We start from the raw sequence: 17,352 nt of genomic DNA, 5'->3' as shown, positions 1-17,352 counted from the left end.
CCATCACCCTGCACCTGTTCATGGAGGAGCAGCCCTCTGGGCTCCCATCATCCACCAGCACACGTCCCAGCCAGGGGAGGGGCCCGGGTGGCCACACGACATGCTTCCTCACTCTTACATTCTATTCTCTGTCCACGCTCTCTCCTCTGGTGATTTCAGCTTGTCTTGTCACTTCTGGATTTATTCTTAGCCCAGACGTCTCTGAGCTCCAGACACCTCTGGCTGACTGCCCATTTAACATCTCATTGGATGTCTAACAGATCTGAAAATTAAAATGCCGCAAACTCCTGGTCTGGCCCCGTAAACCTGCCCTCACAGCCTCTCTGTCTTTGTGATGGTAGCAACTCTCTCGATTGCCAGGCCAAAACTTCCAGTCATCCTTGACTCCTCATTCTCCTTAGCCCTTTATCCCAGCCATCAGGAAGTCCTGCCAGCATCACCTCTGAAATGCATCCAGAAGACGATGGCCGCCTCTCAGTACCTCCTGGCTACCCGCCTAGTCCAGGTGCCAGTCTCTCTTGCCTGGAGTCCTTGCAGAAGCCCCCTCACTGGCACCCTGCTCCCACCCTTGTTCCCAACGGTCTGTTCTTATCATGCTGGCAGGAACTTGCCAAGTACAAGCCAGATTGTGTCCCTCCACAATCAGCACCTGCACCTGTCTCCATCTCCATTCCAGACTCCTAAAACAGCCCATCTCACTCAAGGTAAAAGCTGGGATCCTTACAACAGCCTTTGACCCAGCCATCATAGCTCACGTGACCATCGCCAGCTGAATCTGCTGCAACCCCACTGACCCCTCTGTTGTTCTTCAAACACGCTTGACTCACTCCTGCCCCAGGGCCTTTGCACCTGCTATCACCTCTGCCTGGAATGCTTTTCCCTACAGTCGTCTCATGTTCATCCCTCACCTCCTTCATGTCTGCTTGGTCAGCTTAAAATTGCAAATCCCTCCGCTCCCCCAGAAACCTTCTCCTCTTTCTTGGCTTATAGTTTTCTCCAAAGCATTTATCACATCAGCTATTGAGTTATTTACAGGCACATCTCAGAAATAGCAGTTTCAGTTCCAGACTACCATAATAAAGCAAGTATTGAAATGTGAGTCACATGAATTTTTGGTTCCCTGGTGCATGTACGTTGATACTATAATCTGTTAAGTGTGCAATATTATGTGAAAAGAAAACAATGTACACAACTTAATTAAAAATAGTTTAAAAAGCTAACCATCACCTGAACCTTCAGCAAGTCATAAACTTTCTTCAATAGTAACATCAGAGATCACTGAGCACAGATCACCATAACAGACTTAATAATAACAATGAAGTCATAAATAACTGCGAGCATTATCAGACTGTGACAGAGACCCAAAGTGAGCAAATGCTGTTGGAAACGTGACACCAATAGACTTTTTGGAGGCAGGGTTGCCATAAACCTTCGATTTGTAAAATACATAACACCGGTGAAACTCTAAACACAGTGCATTAAAACAAGGTATGCCTGTACTCCTTTCTCACTGATTATCTGTCTTGATCCACTGATGCATTTCTAGGACCTAGAACGATGCCTGGCACAGACAGGCTCTCAATAAATACTAGTTTAATGAATGAATTCCAAATAGTCACTGAGCATCTGTTTTGTACCAGGTACTGCTAAGCCCCTGCTGAATTCCCAGACAATGCCTCCCGGGGCTCAGGGATTCATGGAGCAGCAGACACTGAAGGACTAAGGTGGGTGACATGACAAGTTAACACACAGGGGCGGTGTCAAGGAGGTCCTCTCCCTAGACTGGGAGGGAGGTCAGGGAGGGCTTCCTGGAAGAAGAGACATCCGACGGGAGGCCCTGAGATCAGTCTAGCTCTCACTGGCTGAGAGGGGGCTGGAGGGGCGTGGGGGGGCCTCTCTAACCAGCACTTGCACCTGTCTCTATCTCAGCCAGGGTCGGAAGCAAGGGCAGGGAGAGCCTCCATGGGTGGGGCAGTGAGCCTGGGGCTCAGCCAGCCTACCGTCCTTCTTCCAGGAGATCCTGGGGAAGGGAACGCCCCGACAATCGCAGGAGAGCCTGGCGGGGTGCCCCTCGGTCACAGTCAGGGTGCGCGGCTCCCGCGAGGGGAACACTGGAGGGACTGAGTGAACACGGAGCAGAGGTGAGGAGGGCAGGAGGCTGGGGGCCGGGGTGAGAGAGAGCCCCCGGGGAGAGGGTGGGGCTGGGGAAGGCTGCGTCCTGGGACCCACTCAAGGTAGCACCGCCCTCCGCCCTGGGCTTGAGAGCCAGCCCCAGCCCAGCCCAGCCAGGGAGACCCTCACCCCAGACATTGAGGTTGTAGTGCTTCTCCGAGCGGCCCACTTGGTTCAGCGCCTCACAGGTATAGCGGCCCGTATCCCCCACATCAGCTCTGTCCACCTGGCCGCGAGCAAAAACCACCCATCGGGGGTCCAGCACAGAGATGGTGCCACATCTGTGTGACCCTGGGCCTGTCACTTTCCCTCACCGAGCCCACGCTCCCGCCTGGAACCTGGAGGTTGGTAAACCAATGGTAACACCCGCTGTACCTCCAGCACCGGGAAGTTTCTGGGAGCCAGGGGCTTGGTGGCCCTGCCAGCCTTACCCCACTGCACATCTATAGCCATGTCCCAAGGGGGAGGCTGAAGGGGCCCTGTCTCAGGGGTCAGATCTTGACCTGGGGGATAATGGAGCCGGGCTGTGGCTTTGAAGAATGAAAGAGGAAGGAGGGGGCAGTATTCCAGGCGGAGGAAGCCAAATTGAAGGTGCTCAGAGTTAGGAATGATCACATCACAAAGTGTAGGGAGCCTGGGGAAGGAGGAGCAGGCTGGAGCGGAGCATGCTCCCCAAAAGTTTGGAGCTGTGCCCCCTTCCCCTAGCTTTTGTGGATGAGCTGTTCTCTGGGGCAAGTGGAGACCACACAGGCACTCTCTGGAATTCTCCCTGCCAGCCCAGGAGAAAGGTGTCACCGTGCTCGCAGGCCAGAGAGGTTGAGACAGGAGGTGACTGCCACAGTCAGGAGGGGCCGATAACAGTGAGATCTGGGCCGACTCTAGACCACCCCGACTAATGAACCCTTGCCTTGCCAGGCCAGATGAAGGGCCTTAAATGCCCAAAGGCAAGAAGGCTTTCCAGCAAGGAGTGAAAAATGGGTGGAAAGCTTTGGGGGGAGGGAAGGGGCTGAGAAAGACTGATGCTGAAGCTGAAACTCCTATACTTTGGCCACCTGATGCCAAGAGCTGACTCATTTGAAAAGACCCTGATGCTGGGAAAGATTGAAGGTGGGAGGAGAAGGGGATGACAGAGGATGAGATGGTTGGATGGCATCACCCACTCAATGGACATGAATTTGAGTTGGTGATGGACAGAGAGGCCTGGCGTGCTGCGGTCCATGAGGTCGCAAAGAGTCGGACACGACTGAGTGACTGAATTGAACTGAACTGAAGGGGCTGAGAGAAGCTCCCAGGGCTCAGTCCTGGGGCTTCGCTCTCCATCCCAGTTTGGCTGGAAGCAGCTCTGCTGGGTCTGGGGACTGGATGGGCTGCAAGTTGAGATGAGCTGAACTGATATTAGAGGCTGTGTCCCAGCCGGCCCGGGTCAGGGCTCAGCTCCGCTCACAGTGGGGCCCTCTTTGGTGGCCTGGGAGGCCACACACCTCCAGCAAGGCTTTGTCTGCAGAGAGGTGGACGCCAGGCCGGGGCTCCAGGGGGCGGCCGTCCTTGCGCCAGCTCAGCACGGGACGGGGGAAGGCGTGGCTCTGGCACTCCAGGGCCACGGACTCGTTGGCCACGACAGACACGTTCCGCTCTTCTCCGAGGATGCTGGGGGGCGCTGTGGGAGGGGGTGGGGCGGGGGCTGTCTCAGGCAGGTGAGTCGAGTCCCGTCCTGAGTCAGAACCCCCTCCTTCCAGCAGCCAGGAGCAAACACGGGGGACGGGGAGGTGCCGTGAGGATGGGGGCCACCCCCTGAGCTGAAGCCCTCTTGTCCTCCCCTCAACAACTGGCAGAGGAGACCCCCAAACCTCAATAGGATGGTGGGTTATGACGTCAATATTCTGAATATGATTTTGTACCTTACTTTTATAAATTTTTTAAAAAGAAACTTTAATCTTTATTTATTTAAGGTCTTAGACCAGGCCATGCACAGCATATGGGATCTTAGTCCCCTGATCAGGGATCAAACCCGTGCCCCCTGCACTGGGAGCACTGAGTCTTAACCACTGGACCCCCAGGGAAGACCCTTGATTTTGTACTTTAGCTGTATCAGATGTTACCACTGAAGAAAGGGCCCGCCAGCCCACCTGTCCATGACAGGCGAGCTCACAGTTTAAGATATGGCTCGGGGGGTCCAGCGGACCCTACATGAAGGCAGGACAGACCTGTCACATCCACCCCCTGGGGATGCCCCAGCCGCACTGTCTCGAGCCCCCAGCCCGCACCCGGTAGCCCCCGGGGCCCGAGACTCACTGTGGACACGCAGGATGACGTCCCGGCGGTCCTCGCCCACTGCACTCACGGCCACGCAGGAGTAGCTGCCAGAGTCGGAGGCCCGGGCACTGGCCAGCATGAGGACCCGGCCCCCAGGGAAGACCTGTACCCCAGAAGAAAGTCCACAGGCGATCAGTCCCCTTCACAAGCTGGCATTGCTGGCAGGCGCACCTGGGCAGCTGCCCCAGGCCCCCAGAGCCCCCAGCAATGCAGTGGAAATGCAAGATATACCCGAACCTCAGAACCTCTGCTGGTTGGTGGGCAATTCCATCAGTCCTGAGAAAGGGTCCCCTGGGGAATAGGGCTGGGGCTGGGAGCCCTTGAGATATGGCCGGTCCCCATGCATAAGATACACGACAGATTTCAAAGGGTTTGTACAAAAAGGAGAAGGTAAGATGTCTGGTTAATGACGTTTTATAATGATCACTTGATACAGCAACACTTTTTGGATATACTGGGTGAGCTAAGATGTATTTTTTATACAGCAGTTTTAAAAATATTCTCGTTTTATATAGCCAAAGGGTATTCTGTTTGCTTGTTTCTTTATTCGTTCATTTATTTTGCCTGCACTGTGCAGCTTGCAGGCTCTTAGTTCCCTGACCCAGGATCAAACCCCTGGCCCTTGCAGTGGAAGCACGGAGTCCTAATAACTGGATAGTCAGGAAATGCCCTAAAATGTATGATTAAAATTGGCTTCACCTGTGTCTTTTTACTCAGTCTAATGCAGTTACTAGAAAATTTTAAATTATCTATTCGGTTCCTAACATATATTACATTAACATTATGTTATGTTCAGTTCAGTTCAGTCACTCAGTTGTGTCCGACTCTTTGCGACCCCATGGACTGCAGCACGCCAGGCTTCCCTGTCCATCCTATGCACAATGTACGTTATGTTACACTACATTATGTTATGATTGTATCTTATATTGGTGGTGGGCCTTGTTCCTGGAGACCACCTGGCCCCTGACCCCTTTTAGCTGCTCTCCTTCCTCCCTGCAGCCAGCCGTCCTGGGCCATCGCTGTTGCCCTCTCCCCCTGGTGTTCCCAGGCCCTGATCTCCGTTCCCAGCACCTACTGAGGCATCAGAGAGGTGAGCTGGGGCCCCCCCACCCCCACTGACCTGGAGACCGGTGGTCCCTGCAGTGGACACAGGGTTTCCATCCTTCAGCCACATCAGCAGGGGGCTGGGAGCCCCGGTGGCGTTACAGGTCAGCCGAACCGGGCTGTGGAGCAGCACGGGGCCTGGGAGGCTGGGCGGCAGCGTGATGCGCGGGGGCACTGCAGGGCAAGGGTGACACGGGGCACAGGCTGAGCCCCGCTGAGGGCGAAGCAGGCAGGGCTCCTGGCCGGGCACCCCCATAGGAGTGCATGGCCACTAACAAAAGCTCAGGGACGGCCAGTCCCAACATGGGCAGGGCACTCCCCGAGTCTCAAGGCTGCTTGTTTCATCCTTCTGACCCCACAGATGAGAAAGTAAGGCTTAGAAAGGGCCAGTGGGCCTGCCCAAGGTTGACCTGGCAAAAGCAGCCCTTGAACTTGGGCCTCCTGGTTACCGTGAGGTCATCGTCATGCCGATGGTGTAGGGGTCACAGGGGTTGAGAATGCCTGTTAGGGTGATCAGTGGTCTTTGATGTTACCGTGACTCACCCAAGGCTCAGATGATAGCAGTTTTTAGCAATAAAGTACTTTTTAATTAAGGAATGGCCATGCTTTAGACACAGTGCTACTGCGCACGTAACAGACTACATAATACAGTGTGTATAGAACCTGTCTGTGCCCTGGGAAGCCAACGAAACCCACGTGGCTTGCTTTATTTTGGCATGTGCTTTATTGTGGTGGTCTGGAAGCAAATCTGCAATGTCTCTGAGTTTTGTCTGTACCCAATAAATGTGGTTGGAGGGAAGACAGACAGATGGAGGAATTGATGTTTGAACAGATGAATGGTTGGGGGATGGACAGCTGGATGGTTAGATGGGTAGGTGGGTTAGATGGGCAGAGAATTGAATGGTTGGTTGAATCAATGGATGGACAGTTGGGTGTTTCCATGTGTAGATGGAAGAACTGATAGATGGATGGATGGATGGATAAATGATAGGTGGAAGGAAGGAAAGATGAATGAAAGGAAGCATGGATGCATGGATGATCGATGGGTGAATGGATGATGGATGAAAGATGGGTAGTGGATGGAAGAAGGGAAGGATGGATGGGTGAGAGATGGAGGAACAGACAGGGACAAATGGATGGGCAGCAACTCTGGGGACAGATCCCTTTAGTCGTGGCAGCTCACCGTTGACCCGTAGGCTGTACTGCAGCTCTGTGCTGCCCACCACATTGGATGCCACACAGCGGTAGCTCCCAGCATCAGAAAGCTGGGCTTGCTCAATGAGAAGAACTCTCCCATCAGTTGATACCATCGCTCTGTTCCAGGCAGAGACAGGCTGGCGGCCCTTAAACCAGGAGATATCTGGAGAAGAGAAGAGAGATGCAAGGGTCCCTGCCAGCCTTTCAGAGTGTGCCTGCGTCCTGTGCATCCGAGGGGGGCTTCCAGGGTGCCCATATGGTGCGACTTTATTTCAGGCACTGGAGAAAGCCTGAAAGGAAGACGGATGGGAGCAGAATATGGCAGTTGTCTGAGATGGAATCGAAGGCAGAGAGGGACACAGGCTGGAGCAGCCAGGAGCAAGAACAATCAAAGCCAGCCTGGCCCCTTCACATCTTACTCCTGCCAGGAGACCACCCACGAGGCAGATCTTTAAAAGAGAATACAGTACACCCCAAAACAGCAGCCTCATCATTATGGATCGACTGTGAATAGATAGATGGACCCCAGGTTCATAGCAGCACTATTCACAGTAACTGAGATAAGGAAACGACCTAAATGTCCATCAACGGATGGATGAAGAAGACACGGTACATATATACAATGGAATATTACGCAGCCATGAAAAAGAACAAAACAATGCCATGTGCGGCCGCATGGATGGAACTAGAGATTATCACACTAAGTGAAGTAAAGACAAATGCCAGAAAGAGAGAGACAAATACCACATGATATCACTTGTATGTGGAATCTGAAATATGATACAAAAGAACCTATCCATGAAACAAAAACAGACTCACAGACAGAGAGGACGGCTTTGTGGTTGCCAAAGGGGCGCGGCGGAGGGAGAGGGATGGAGTGGGAGGCTGGGGTCAGGAGATGTCAGCTATCACGTATAGGATGGAGATACAAGGTCCTACAGAGAACTGTATTCAATATCTTATGATAAACCATAAAGCAAAAGAATATTTATAAAGAATGTACATATATATGTACAACTGAATCACTTTGCTGTACAGCAGAAATTAACACGACATTGTAAATTAATTGTACTGCAATTAAAAATAAATTTAATAAAGAGATTATAAATAAAAAAGGACTGACTGTATCTTCAACTTCCTCTTCCCATCCTGCCAGGGCCCATGCCAGAACAGGGTTCCCCCACGGCAGAGGGCCGATACCTCCAGGGCTCACTACCCCAGGCAAAGCAGGGTTGCCATGGTTCCGATGGGGGACAGAAATGGACCCTCTTCCTGGGCCCATCCTGTCTGCTGGCCATTCACACCCAGCCCCAGCTTCCAGCCTTTTCCTCAACCGCTGGTCTAGAGAAGATTCTCACCCCCCAGCCTAGGGGCAGCCACATGAAACCACGAACTCAGCAGAAATCCTGCAGGTTTGTTTCAGACAGCAGCACAAAGGCTCTGGGCCCTGGTGTGTAATAGGCATGAGATAAACAGCTGTTGAGAAGGACGAGGGGAACGTGGGGGAGGGAAGGCGAGGGTCTGCTGATTTCATCCTCAGCCAGAGCCGTGCCTGGAGCCCTGGCTGACCTCTTCAGACGGGAACTGGGGTTGGCTGGAGGTGGCTTTCAGACAAGAGGAGGGGTCTTACTTACCAGGGGAGGGCACGCCGGAAGCCAGGCACTCCAAGGTCACAGAGGCATTTTCTAGCACCGCCTTGTTGACCAGACCTGGCTCGATGTTGGGAGGCACTAGGGGAGACAAGGAGATCCTGGCTTTGGGTGAGGCTCCAGGCAGTTCATCTCAGCCACCCTAAGATCCCTCCCCAGCCTTCCCAAGGGGGCCTGGGCAATAAGGCACCCCAATGGCTCACATTTGCTGATTAAGGAATCCCCTCCTGCCCAAGAACAAAGGCGCTAGGAGGCAAGCTTTATTTCAATCATACAAGGATGACCCTGGCACCCAACCCCCCTCCCCCCGGGAGCAGCCAGCATCAGGCACAGTGGGGAGATGGACCTCAGGGACCCCAGGCAGTCATGAGGGATGACAAGGGCAAGGAGGTGCCCATATACCCAAGGACCTAAATGAGACCTCAAATGCATAAAACAAGTAAAGATACAAATGAATGAGAACAGGCTGTCCACTGAAAGTCTAACAGAAAGCGACCAAAAGGAAGGCTTCCCTGGTAGCTTAGTGGTAAGGAATGCGCCTGCCAATGCAGGAGACATGGGTTCGATCCCTGGTCTGGGAAGATCCCGCTTGACATGGAGCAATTAAGCCCATGCGCCACAACTACTGAACCTGTGCACCAGAGCCCGTGAGCAGCAACTGCTGAGCCTACGTGGCCACAAGCACTGAAGCCCACGTGCCCTAGGACCCGTGTGCCACAACAAGAGAGGCCGCCGCAATGAGAAGCTGACCGCAGGTAGAGAGTAGCCCCTGCTGGCCGCAGCTAGGAAAAAAGCCCATGCAACAAGGAAGAATCAGCATAGTAAAAATAAATAAGATAAATAAAATTATATATATATATACACACACATATATATAAACAGCCAAAAGGGACCACAGTAAATGACTTTCTACTCATTTTATCTTATTGGCTGCACTGCACAGCACGTGAGATCTTAGTTCCCCGACCAGGGATCAAACCCATGCCCCCTGCAGTGGAAGCGTAGAGTCTTAACCATGGGACCGCCAGGGAAGTCACATCGATATCTCAAGTTAAGTAGGGGACATTGATTCTAGGACCCCCAGCCATCTCGGACCTCTCGCAGCAGCCCTGCAGGCCCTCAACCACCCACCACCCCAGTCATAGTCTCCTTACCTAACACCCTGAGCGTCACTTCCCTCCTGCTCTCCCCGGCCAGGTTAGAGGCAACACAAGTGTAGGTGCCTTCGTCCTTCAGGTCCACCTTCTCAATCTGGGGGCACAGGAGGAAGAGCAGGTGTGTAGCAGGGAGCTGGGTGGGGCCCGGGGTCAGGGCCGTCAGAGTGACACTGGGATATGGCGAGGGGACAGGCTGCCGCTGACCCCAGGGTAGGAGAAAGTGAGCATGGGCACGAGCTTGGTTCTGGGGTGGAGTTCTGAGCCCCGCTTTCAGATTCCAGAGGATTCCTCTGATCTTGGGGGATACTCCCCTCCCCCAACTTTCTCCCTCTGGCCACCCAAACTCTGGGGACCCGGTCGAGGCTAAGGGCTCTCTTCCTTCTTCAGACCCAGCACCCCAGCGTCCACTGAGCTTTTCAAGGACGAGTGGACATTGTTTGTTCTGCCCTCAGGCTGCCAGGGCCCGTCTTGGGCTCTCCAGGACCCTAAAAAGCAGCCACTCCACCTGTGTAGTTGTCCCACCAGCCCTGGGGCCCTTGCACATACCTGCAGGCTCCCCCCCGAGGCTGCCAGAGCCACCCCATCCTTCCACCAGCGGAGGCTTGGGGTAGGCACCCCAGTCCCTGCACATCGGAGGGTCACAGGCTGCAGGAAAGGGGCTGTGATGTTCTCACCCCCAACTATGACCACCGATGGGAGCTCTGGGCAGAGGAGAGGCAGGGAGGCCCAGTCAGGTTCAGGAGGGGTGCAGTGGGCACCCAGAAACCTCCTCAATGCCTGGGTAGTGAGGGAGTGGCCTTGCGGGGCTGGCCTCTAGCTTCCTCCCACTCAACCCTCCAGACACCTGGCCTTGTGGGGAAGAGCACTAGGCTGGGAGACAGCAGAGCAGGTCTTTCCCTTTGAAATTCTCCCATCCACCATCCATCACCCATCATCCATCACAGATCCATCGATCCGTCCATCCATCCATCATCCATTCATCCATCCATCCACTCATCATCTATCATCCATTCATCCATCATCCATCAGCCATCCATCCATCAACCATCCATCCATCAACCATCCATCTATCCATCCATCAACCAGCCATCCATTATCCATCCATCCATCATCCATCCATCCATCATCTATTCATCCATCCATCCACTCATCATCTATCATCCATTCATCCAGCATTCATCATCCATCCATCCATCAGCCATCCATCCATCAACCATCCATCAATCAACCATCCATCTATCCATCCATCAACTAGCCATCCATCATCCATCTATCCATCAACCATCCATCCATCAACCATTCATCCATCCATCAACCATCATCCATCATAGATCCATTCATCCATCTATCATCCATCCATCCATCCATCAGCCATCCATCCATCAGCCACCCATCCATCAACCATCCATCTATCCATCCATCAACCAGCCATCCATCATCCATTCATCCATCCATCCACTCATCATCTATCATCCATTCATCCATCATCCATCAGCCATCCATCCATCAACCATCCATCAACCATCCATCCATCCATCCATCAACCATCCATCCATCATCCATCCATCCATAATCCACCATTCATCCATCCATCTACCATCTATCTATGCATCATCCATCCATTCATTCATCCTGTATCCACTCATCAACCATCATCCATCCATCCATCATCCATCTATCCATCCATCCATCATCCACCAACCATCCATCCATCCATCATCTATCTTTCCATCATCCATCCGTTTATTCATCCATTCATCCATCATTCATCATCCATCTATCAACCATCCATCCATCCATCATCTCTCATCCATCATCCATCCATTATACATCATCCATCCATCCACCATCTATCTATCCATCATCTATCCATTCATTCATCCATCATCTATCCATCCATCATCCATCCATTCATCTGTCATCCATCCACCCATCCATAAACCATCATTCATCCAGAAATTCATCATCCATCCATCCATCCATCAACCACCCACCCATCATCCATCATCCATCCACACGTGCACTGTGCCCCTCACTGCACGAGGCACAAGGACGCAGCAGAGAAGGCTCTGTGCTGCCTCCAGAGCTCCCAAGCTGGGCAGGAGAGATGAACAACCAAACAACCAATGGGTGCTATGGTCATGAAGGGCTGAGCAGCGCAGATTATAACCATGCTGGAATCAAGGAGGGCTTCCTGGAGTAAAGGAAGATCTAAAAGATAGAGAGGGGCTAAGCAAGCAAAGAACCCCACTCCAGTACTCTTGCCTGGAAAATCCCATGGATGGAGGAGCCTGGTAGGCTGCAGTCCATGGGGTCGCTAAGAGTTGGACACGACTGAGGGACTTCACTTTCACTTTTCACTTTCATGCATTGGAGAAGGAAATGGCAACCCACTCCAGTGTTCTTGCCTGAAGAATCCCAGGGACGGGGGAGCCTGGTGGGCTGCCGTCTATGGGGTTGCACAAAGTCAGACACGACTGAAGTGACTTAGCAGCTTAGTAGCAAGCAAGCAAAGAAGACGATTCCAGGCAGAGGAAACAGCATTTGCAGCCTTGAGGTAAGAAAGCCAATGTATTTAAAGACTTGAATGAAGTTTGGTGTGATCAGTATAAAGAGAGCAAATGGGGTAGGAGAGGCTCGGGAGAGGACTGTGGGCCTGTGGACTGGGGAGATAGCAAGTGTAGTGAGAAGCTGAGACTCCGCTCATGTCTGTGTCTCTTAGGTGAGCTGGGGAGTCCAGCCCAGAAGTGCCATCCTGAGAAGATCAGCTCCCACCCTGCCCAAGTCTACAAGGCCTGCCAAAGGCACAGAGGACCATGGCCCTCTGGCTTCACCCACCCCGGCCCTGGAGCCCCAGGCCTCCTCACCGTGCACAGACAGCTCCACCTCGGCCGCGGCCGTGCCAGCCTCATTGGTGGCCTGGCAAGCGAAGAGACCCGCGTGGCCCAGCTCCACACGGTCGATGTGCAGAGTGGTCCCCTGCGAGGCCACCTGCACCCCGGGCAGCTCCTCGGCCGGGTGGCCATTCTGCAGCCACCTAGGGCATGGCGGGGAGGGGAACAGGTCAGTCTGAGGCCGGGGCAGGCAGGGGCGACGGCACAGGCCAAGAGTCAGGCATATCTCTCTTGCTCTCACGTCCCTGGCTCCATGGCCTCCTTCATACATCTGAGAGGTGGACTATCTCCCATCCCCAGCCCTCCAAGCATGCTCTTTGCCCACCCCCCATCCCCCCAGTTCTGGCCTCCACCACCCCATACGCACCGGATCGTGGGCACTGGGGAGCCCGAAGCATGGCAGGGAAGGTACAGGGACTGTCCCACGAGGGTGGTCACCTGGCCCAAGCCTTCAGCCACCAGGAGCTGCGGGGCAACTGCAGACAAGAGCCACCATTGTGTGTCTGGAGTTGAGAAAATGCCAGCCTCCAGCCCTCCCAAGTCCCTGTGCCGCCAGAGGAAGGCCCAAGCTCCACCTCACCCGTCAAGTCTCCCCATAAGTGGCTCCTCCTCCAGGAGGCCTTCCAGGACCACCCAAGTTCGGCCTCCCCACCAGAGCGGTCTGTTTATTCAGTGTCTGTCTTCCCACCAGACCCAGGGCTCAGGAGTCCCATCTGCCTGTTCCCTAACTTATCTCAGAGTCAGTGGTGGGAAGAAACAGGCAAAAGCCCTGCCCACCTGTCCTGGGACCAGTGCCCACCACCCAGCTTTGGACCTCCAGGACCTCATTTGAGTTCCCATTGACCAGGAGCATCTCCTGGAAGACAAATTTCCTCTTCCAGTGGTGGTGTCCTCCACCCAGGGGTCCTCCACCGCCACCTAGGTGGTGACCTAGCCCAGAGTCCTGGGAGGGAACAGGGACCCTTGAACCTGGGAATTTTCCCCATCCACCCGGTAGCTCTGAAGGGCCCCCGCCCAGGTCACAGTGCCCTCATCTGTCTCAGGGCCTGGTCACTTCTCCCCCAGCTTCCACCCCCTCCGCACACAGCCGGAGTGCGAGGAGGGGCCCCCGGCCCAGTGACCCGGGCGGGGCAGGCCTGGGCTCACCCTGCACCTCCACGGAGTAATGCAGCACGGCCTCCCCTGCGGGGCTGCTGGCCACGCAGCTGTACAGGCCTCCGGACGCCTCCCCCAGGCTCTCCAGGCCCAGTACGCCGCCGCCTGCCTCCAGCCACGTCCCGTTGCTCTCCACCACGGGCAGCCCCTCGTGGTACCAGGAGATGGTGGGGGGTGGGTAGCCTCTGGCCACACACTCGAGGGTCAAGGGCCTCCCGGCCACGGCTTTCACCACTCGAGGTCCTTCGCCAGTGCCCGCGATGGTGGGTGGGACTAGGGGAGAGACAGGGGTCTGTTCAGGGGCCAGTAGCCCAGTTAAGCCCCTCCCTGACCCCACCCTGTGTGAAACGCCTCCTCCCTGCTCTGCTAGCTGAAAGCCCTATTCAGACCTCACGTCCTCCTCCAAGCCTCCCCCAAACCCCTGGGGGGAAGCACCCTCTCCATTCTCTGTCCCTTGGTGGCAACCCCCCTGCCATTGGCCCCTACTTTCCCTGCATCTTCTCTCCATGCCTTGCTTCCCCCATGAGCTCATCTTTCACAGAACACTCATCTCTGCATATCCCCAGTAGGTCTCCATATCCACTGAACCCCAGATGACGGGCTCCCCCAGGCCCAAGACCAGAGCTTCTGCTCCTATTGGTCCCCTTCTTGGTCCAAGGAAGCGAGCTGACCCTAGACCAGATGACCCAGCCTGTGGGGGCTCCTAACTCAACCGGGGATGGCCAAGTGGGTAGCTCGGGAGGGGGGGTTCTCTCTTCCCATTGGGGAGGGCCCCCCAAGTTGCTAAGCACATGGAGCTGTTGCTAGGAGACATCGGGCAATGAAGGACCAAGGATGGGCTTCTCAACCTTGTGTGGGTCATAAGCCCCACTGAAACATAATGAAAACACACGTGCATTTTCTGTCAACTTCTTAGATCCTCAGACCCCTGAGCTGGCAGCTGGGCTCACTCTCGGAGGGGGCCTGCAGACCCCAGACACCCCAGCTTCCCTTTGGGGTCCCCAGGGCTCCAGCACCCAAGCCGTTGGTGTCTTTGGGGACCAGAGCTCTAGAACTGACCCTTCGAAGGAACCACAAGGACCCCACTGGCCTGCATTCCGCCCTCTCAGACTTCACCTGCTCGGCCCATCCCTGCCCATTGATACACACCCTGTCCTCTGAATTCTCTGCGTGCCCTCAGAGCCAAGACCCTCCACGCAGGCCAATGCCCAGCTTAACAGCACACCACCTATAGTTAAGGCTTCCCTGGTGGCTCAGACAGTAAACGATCTGCCTGCAATGCGGGAGACCAGGGTTCGATCCCTGGGCCAGGAAGATCCCCTGGAGGAGGAAATGGCCACCCACTCCAGTATCTTGCCTGGAGAATCCCATGGACAGAGGAACCTGGCGGGCCATAGGGTCGCAAAGAGTCAGACACGACTGAGCGACCAAGCCTTTCACTTTATCTATAGTCAGACCCTCTCAGTGTGAACCAGGTCCTCTCACCCCCTAGCGAGGTGACCTGGGTCAGCCCCAGAGCCTACTAGACTCACTCATGAGTTGGGGGACAAGGGCCCTAGTCCCTGAGATGAAATTAGCTGTTGCTGTGGCAACCCCCACGGGGTCTGGACCACAGTAAGTGATTAATCAAGGGCAGTTAGTTATTAGTGGTGGTTTTGGGGCTCTGGGTGCAAGTTTCTGAAAAGCCCTAAACCACTGGGGGAGACCTGACTTCTCCACTGGGCTCTCCCTGGGCCCCGAGACAGACCCATCTCCTGGCCTTAGTTTCCTCTCTGGCCAGGGGAGGTTGGATGAGATGACCCTTCTCCTCGGGATAACTATTCAATCTCATTATCTTGGGCCTCTGCCCGCTCCCCTGGCCCACCTTTGGAGCCAGACGGAGGCCACTGTGGCCCAGAATCCTCCCACCGCTCACCCCAGCTGAGCCTTGCTCCTGCCGCACCCCTGGGCCGCTCACCATAAACCTCCAGCCGGGTGGTCTTCTCCACGACCCCCACGGCATTGCTGGCCTTGCAGCTGTAGGTGCCAGCATCCGAACCCTGGGCCCGCTCCAGCTGCAGCTGCCGGCCGCCTCTGGTGTAGACCACCTCAGAGCTGGGAACCAGGGGGTCACCATCCTTGAACCAGGTGATATCGGGCATGGGCACCCCTCGGGCCTCGCACAGAAACCACACGGGGTGGCCCTCCATGACGGCCACCTCGCTCGTCTCATTGGAGCCCCAGATGGTGGGGGGTGCTGAAGACAGTGGGGCAAGAGAAGGTCACAGGGAGGCTGCCCAGCGCCAAGGCAGCTGGCGTCCCACCCCTTGCAGCCCCCAAGCCCCTGCCCATGGCTCACAGCACTGCACCTGTCACAAGCTTCCACTGCAGGGGGCAGGGAGGGGCGGGGGACTCTGGGGACAGACAGGAGAGGCCAGCTCAGGATACGCTGACGAGGAAGGCGAGCCTGGCCATTGCAAGAGGTGCAGGAGGTGGGTCAGGGGCCGCGGGTCAGGCTCTGGACGCCCCCACCCCCCTGCCCCCGTCCTAAGTGGTTGTATGACCTGGAGAGGTCACTTTCTCTGGGGCTCAGCCTCCTCATCTGTAAAGCGAGGGGCTGAACTGGATCGGAGTCCCACAGGGCAGGTCACACACCACGGGTGGTACCCAAGAGGACCCTCGGGCACATGGACGTACACCTCATAACAGAACAGTTAGGCCCTTCCCAAGCCTCCTTCAGCCCATTTATGACAAAGGACAAGGTGGCTTGGTGTGTCTGGTGTGACTGTGTTCTTAATCTTTCTAGCACTTTCTGTTCTGCACTTTCTACCACATGTGGGCCAGCTCATGCCTCAGGGGTTCCAACATCCCTCTTTGGCGGCATTTGTTTTCACCGCTTCCTCCCATGAAGGCCAAGCAACCCTGGTTCCCACTTCCCTTTGAAATAGTCAACATCCTTTTAGGTAACTGGGTTTCAGTGGAAAGAAAAGTGACTTGATTTAAAGAAATGACCTTCCGGAGGGTACCACGGATAGGAGAACTTGGAAAGCTCGGATGGGGACGATGGGATTTGGGGGACGTTTCAGATTCCCTCTGTCCGTCCTGCTCTGGTTTTACTGGACTGGGGGCAGACTCCTCAGAGATTCCCATTTCTGCCCTCACCCCCGCTCCACGCAGTGGGCAGCCCATGGTAAGGATGGGAAGGGGCCGAGCTCACTGTGGATTCTGAGCTGAAAGTCCTTGGTCTGCTGGCCGGCTGGGCTGAAGGCCACACACTGGTACCAGCCCTCATCTCCCAGGTGACTGTTGGTGATTCTGAGAACCTGGCCATCCTCCTGAAGCTGGATGTGAGGCTCCCCCAGAAAGACAGGTCTGGAAAAAGATGGTTGAGAGAAGTAAGGCCAAGGCACCGGCAGAGGTGGGCTGCACAGAGGGGGCCTGCTGCTTGGGAAAAGGAAGACTGTAAGACTCACAGTTGCTGAAAAGTACCAACAACCCAAGTGCCCATCAATGGATAAATGGATAAACAAAATGTGGTCCTTCCCTAGAGTGGAATATTATTCAGCCGTTAAAAGGAATGAGCTAGCGTGGTTGTAGCATGAAGGAACTTCGAAAGCTGTGTGCTAAGGGCAAGAAGCCAGACACGAAGACGCATACTGTATGACTGCAAGAAATTAATACAAAATAGAGGGAATTCCATAGAGACAGAAAGCAGGTTAGTGGTTGCCAGGA

The 17,352-nt window shown here is 54.8% G+C and overlaps 1 protein-coding gene across 1 annotated transcript in view; it reads right to left on the bottom strand.

Moving 5' to 3' along the window:
* Nucleotides 1-17,352, bottom strand: part of HMCN2 (hemicentin 2) — a 174,230-nt gene that overhangs the window by 64,634 nt on the left and 92,244 nt on the right. Inside the window, 14 exon segments of the mRNA XM_052647785.1 lie at nt 2,001-2,120; nt 2,302-2,398; nt 3,654-3,829; nt 4,465-4,588; nt 5,606-5,763; nt 6,773-6,949; nt 8,421-8,516; nt 9,590-9,686; nt 10,139-10,293; nt 12,460-12,629; nt 12,854-12,962; nt 13,633-13,914; nt 15,599-15,877; nt 16,838-16,992. Of these exon segments, the coding sequence (XP_052503745.1) occupies nt 2,001-2,120; nt 2,302-2,398; nt 3,654-3,829; nt 4,465-4,588; nt 5,606-5,763; nt 6,773-6,949; nt 8,421-8,516; nt 9,590-9,686; nt 10,139-10,293; nt 12,460-12,629; nt 12,854-12,962; nt 13,633-13,914; nt 15,599-15,877; nt 16,838-16,992 (2,195 nt within the window).

This window comes from Budorcas taxicolor, chromosome 11, assembly GCF_023091745.1.
Source record: "Budorcas taxicolor isolate Tak-1 chromosome 11, Takin1.1, whole genome shotgun sequence".
In the NCBI taxonomy this organism is placed as follows: domain Eukaryota; kingdom Metazoa; phylum Chordata; class Mammalia; order Artiodactyla; family Bovidae; genus Budorcas; species Budorcas taxicolor.
The sequence above is the reverse complement of the archived record's forward strand: the minus strand, read 5'-3'. Positions and strand labels throughout refer to the sequence as shown.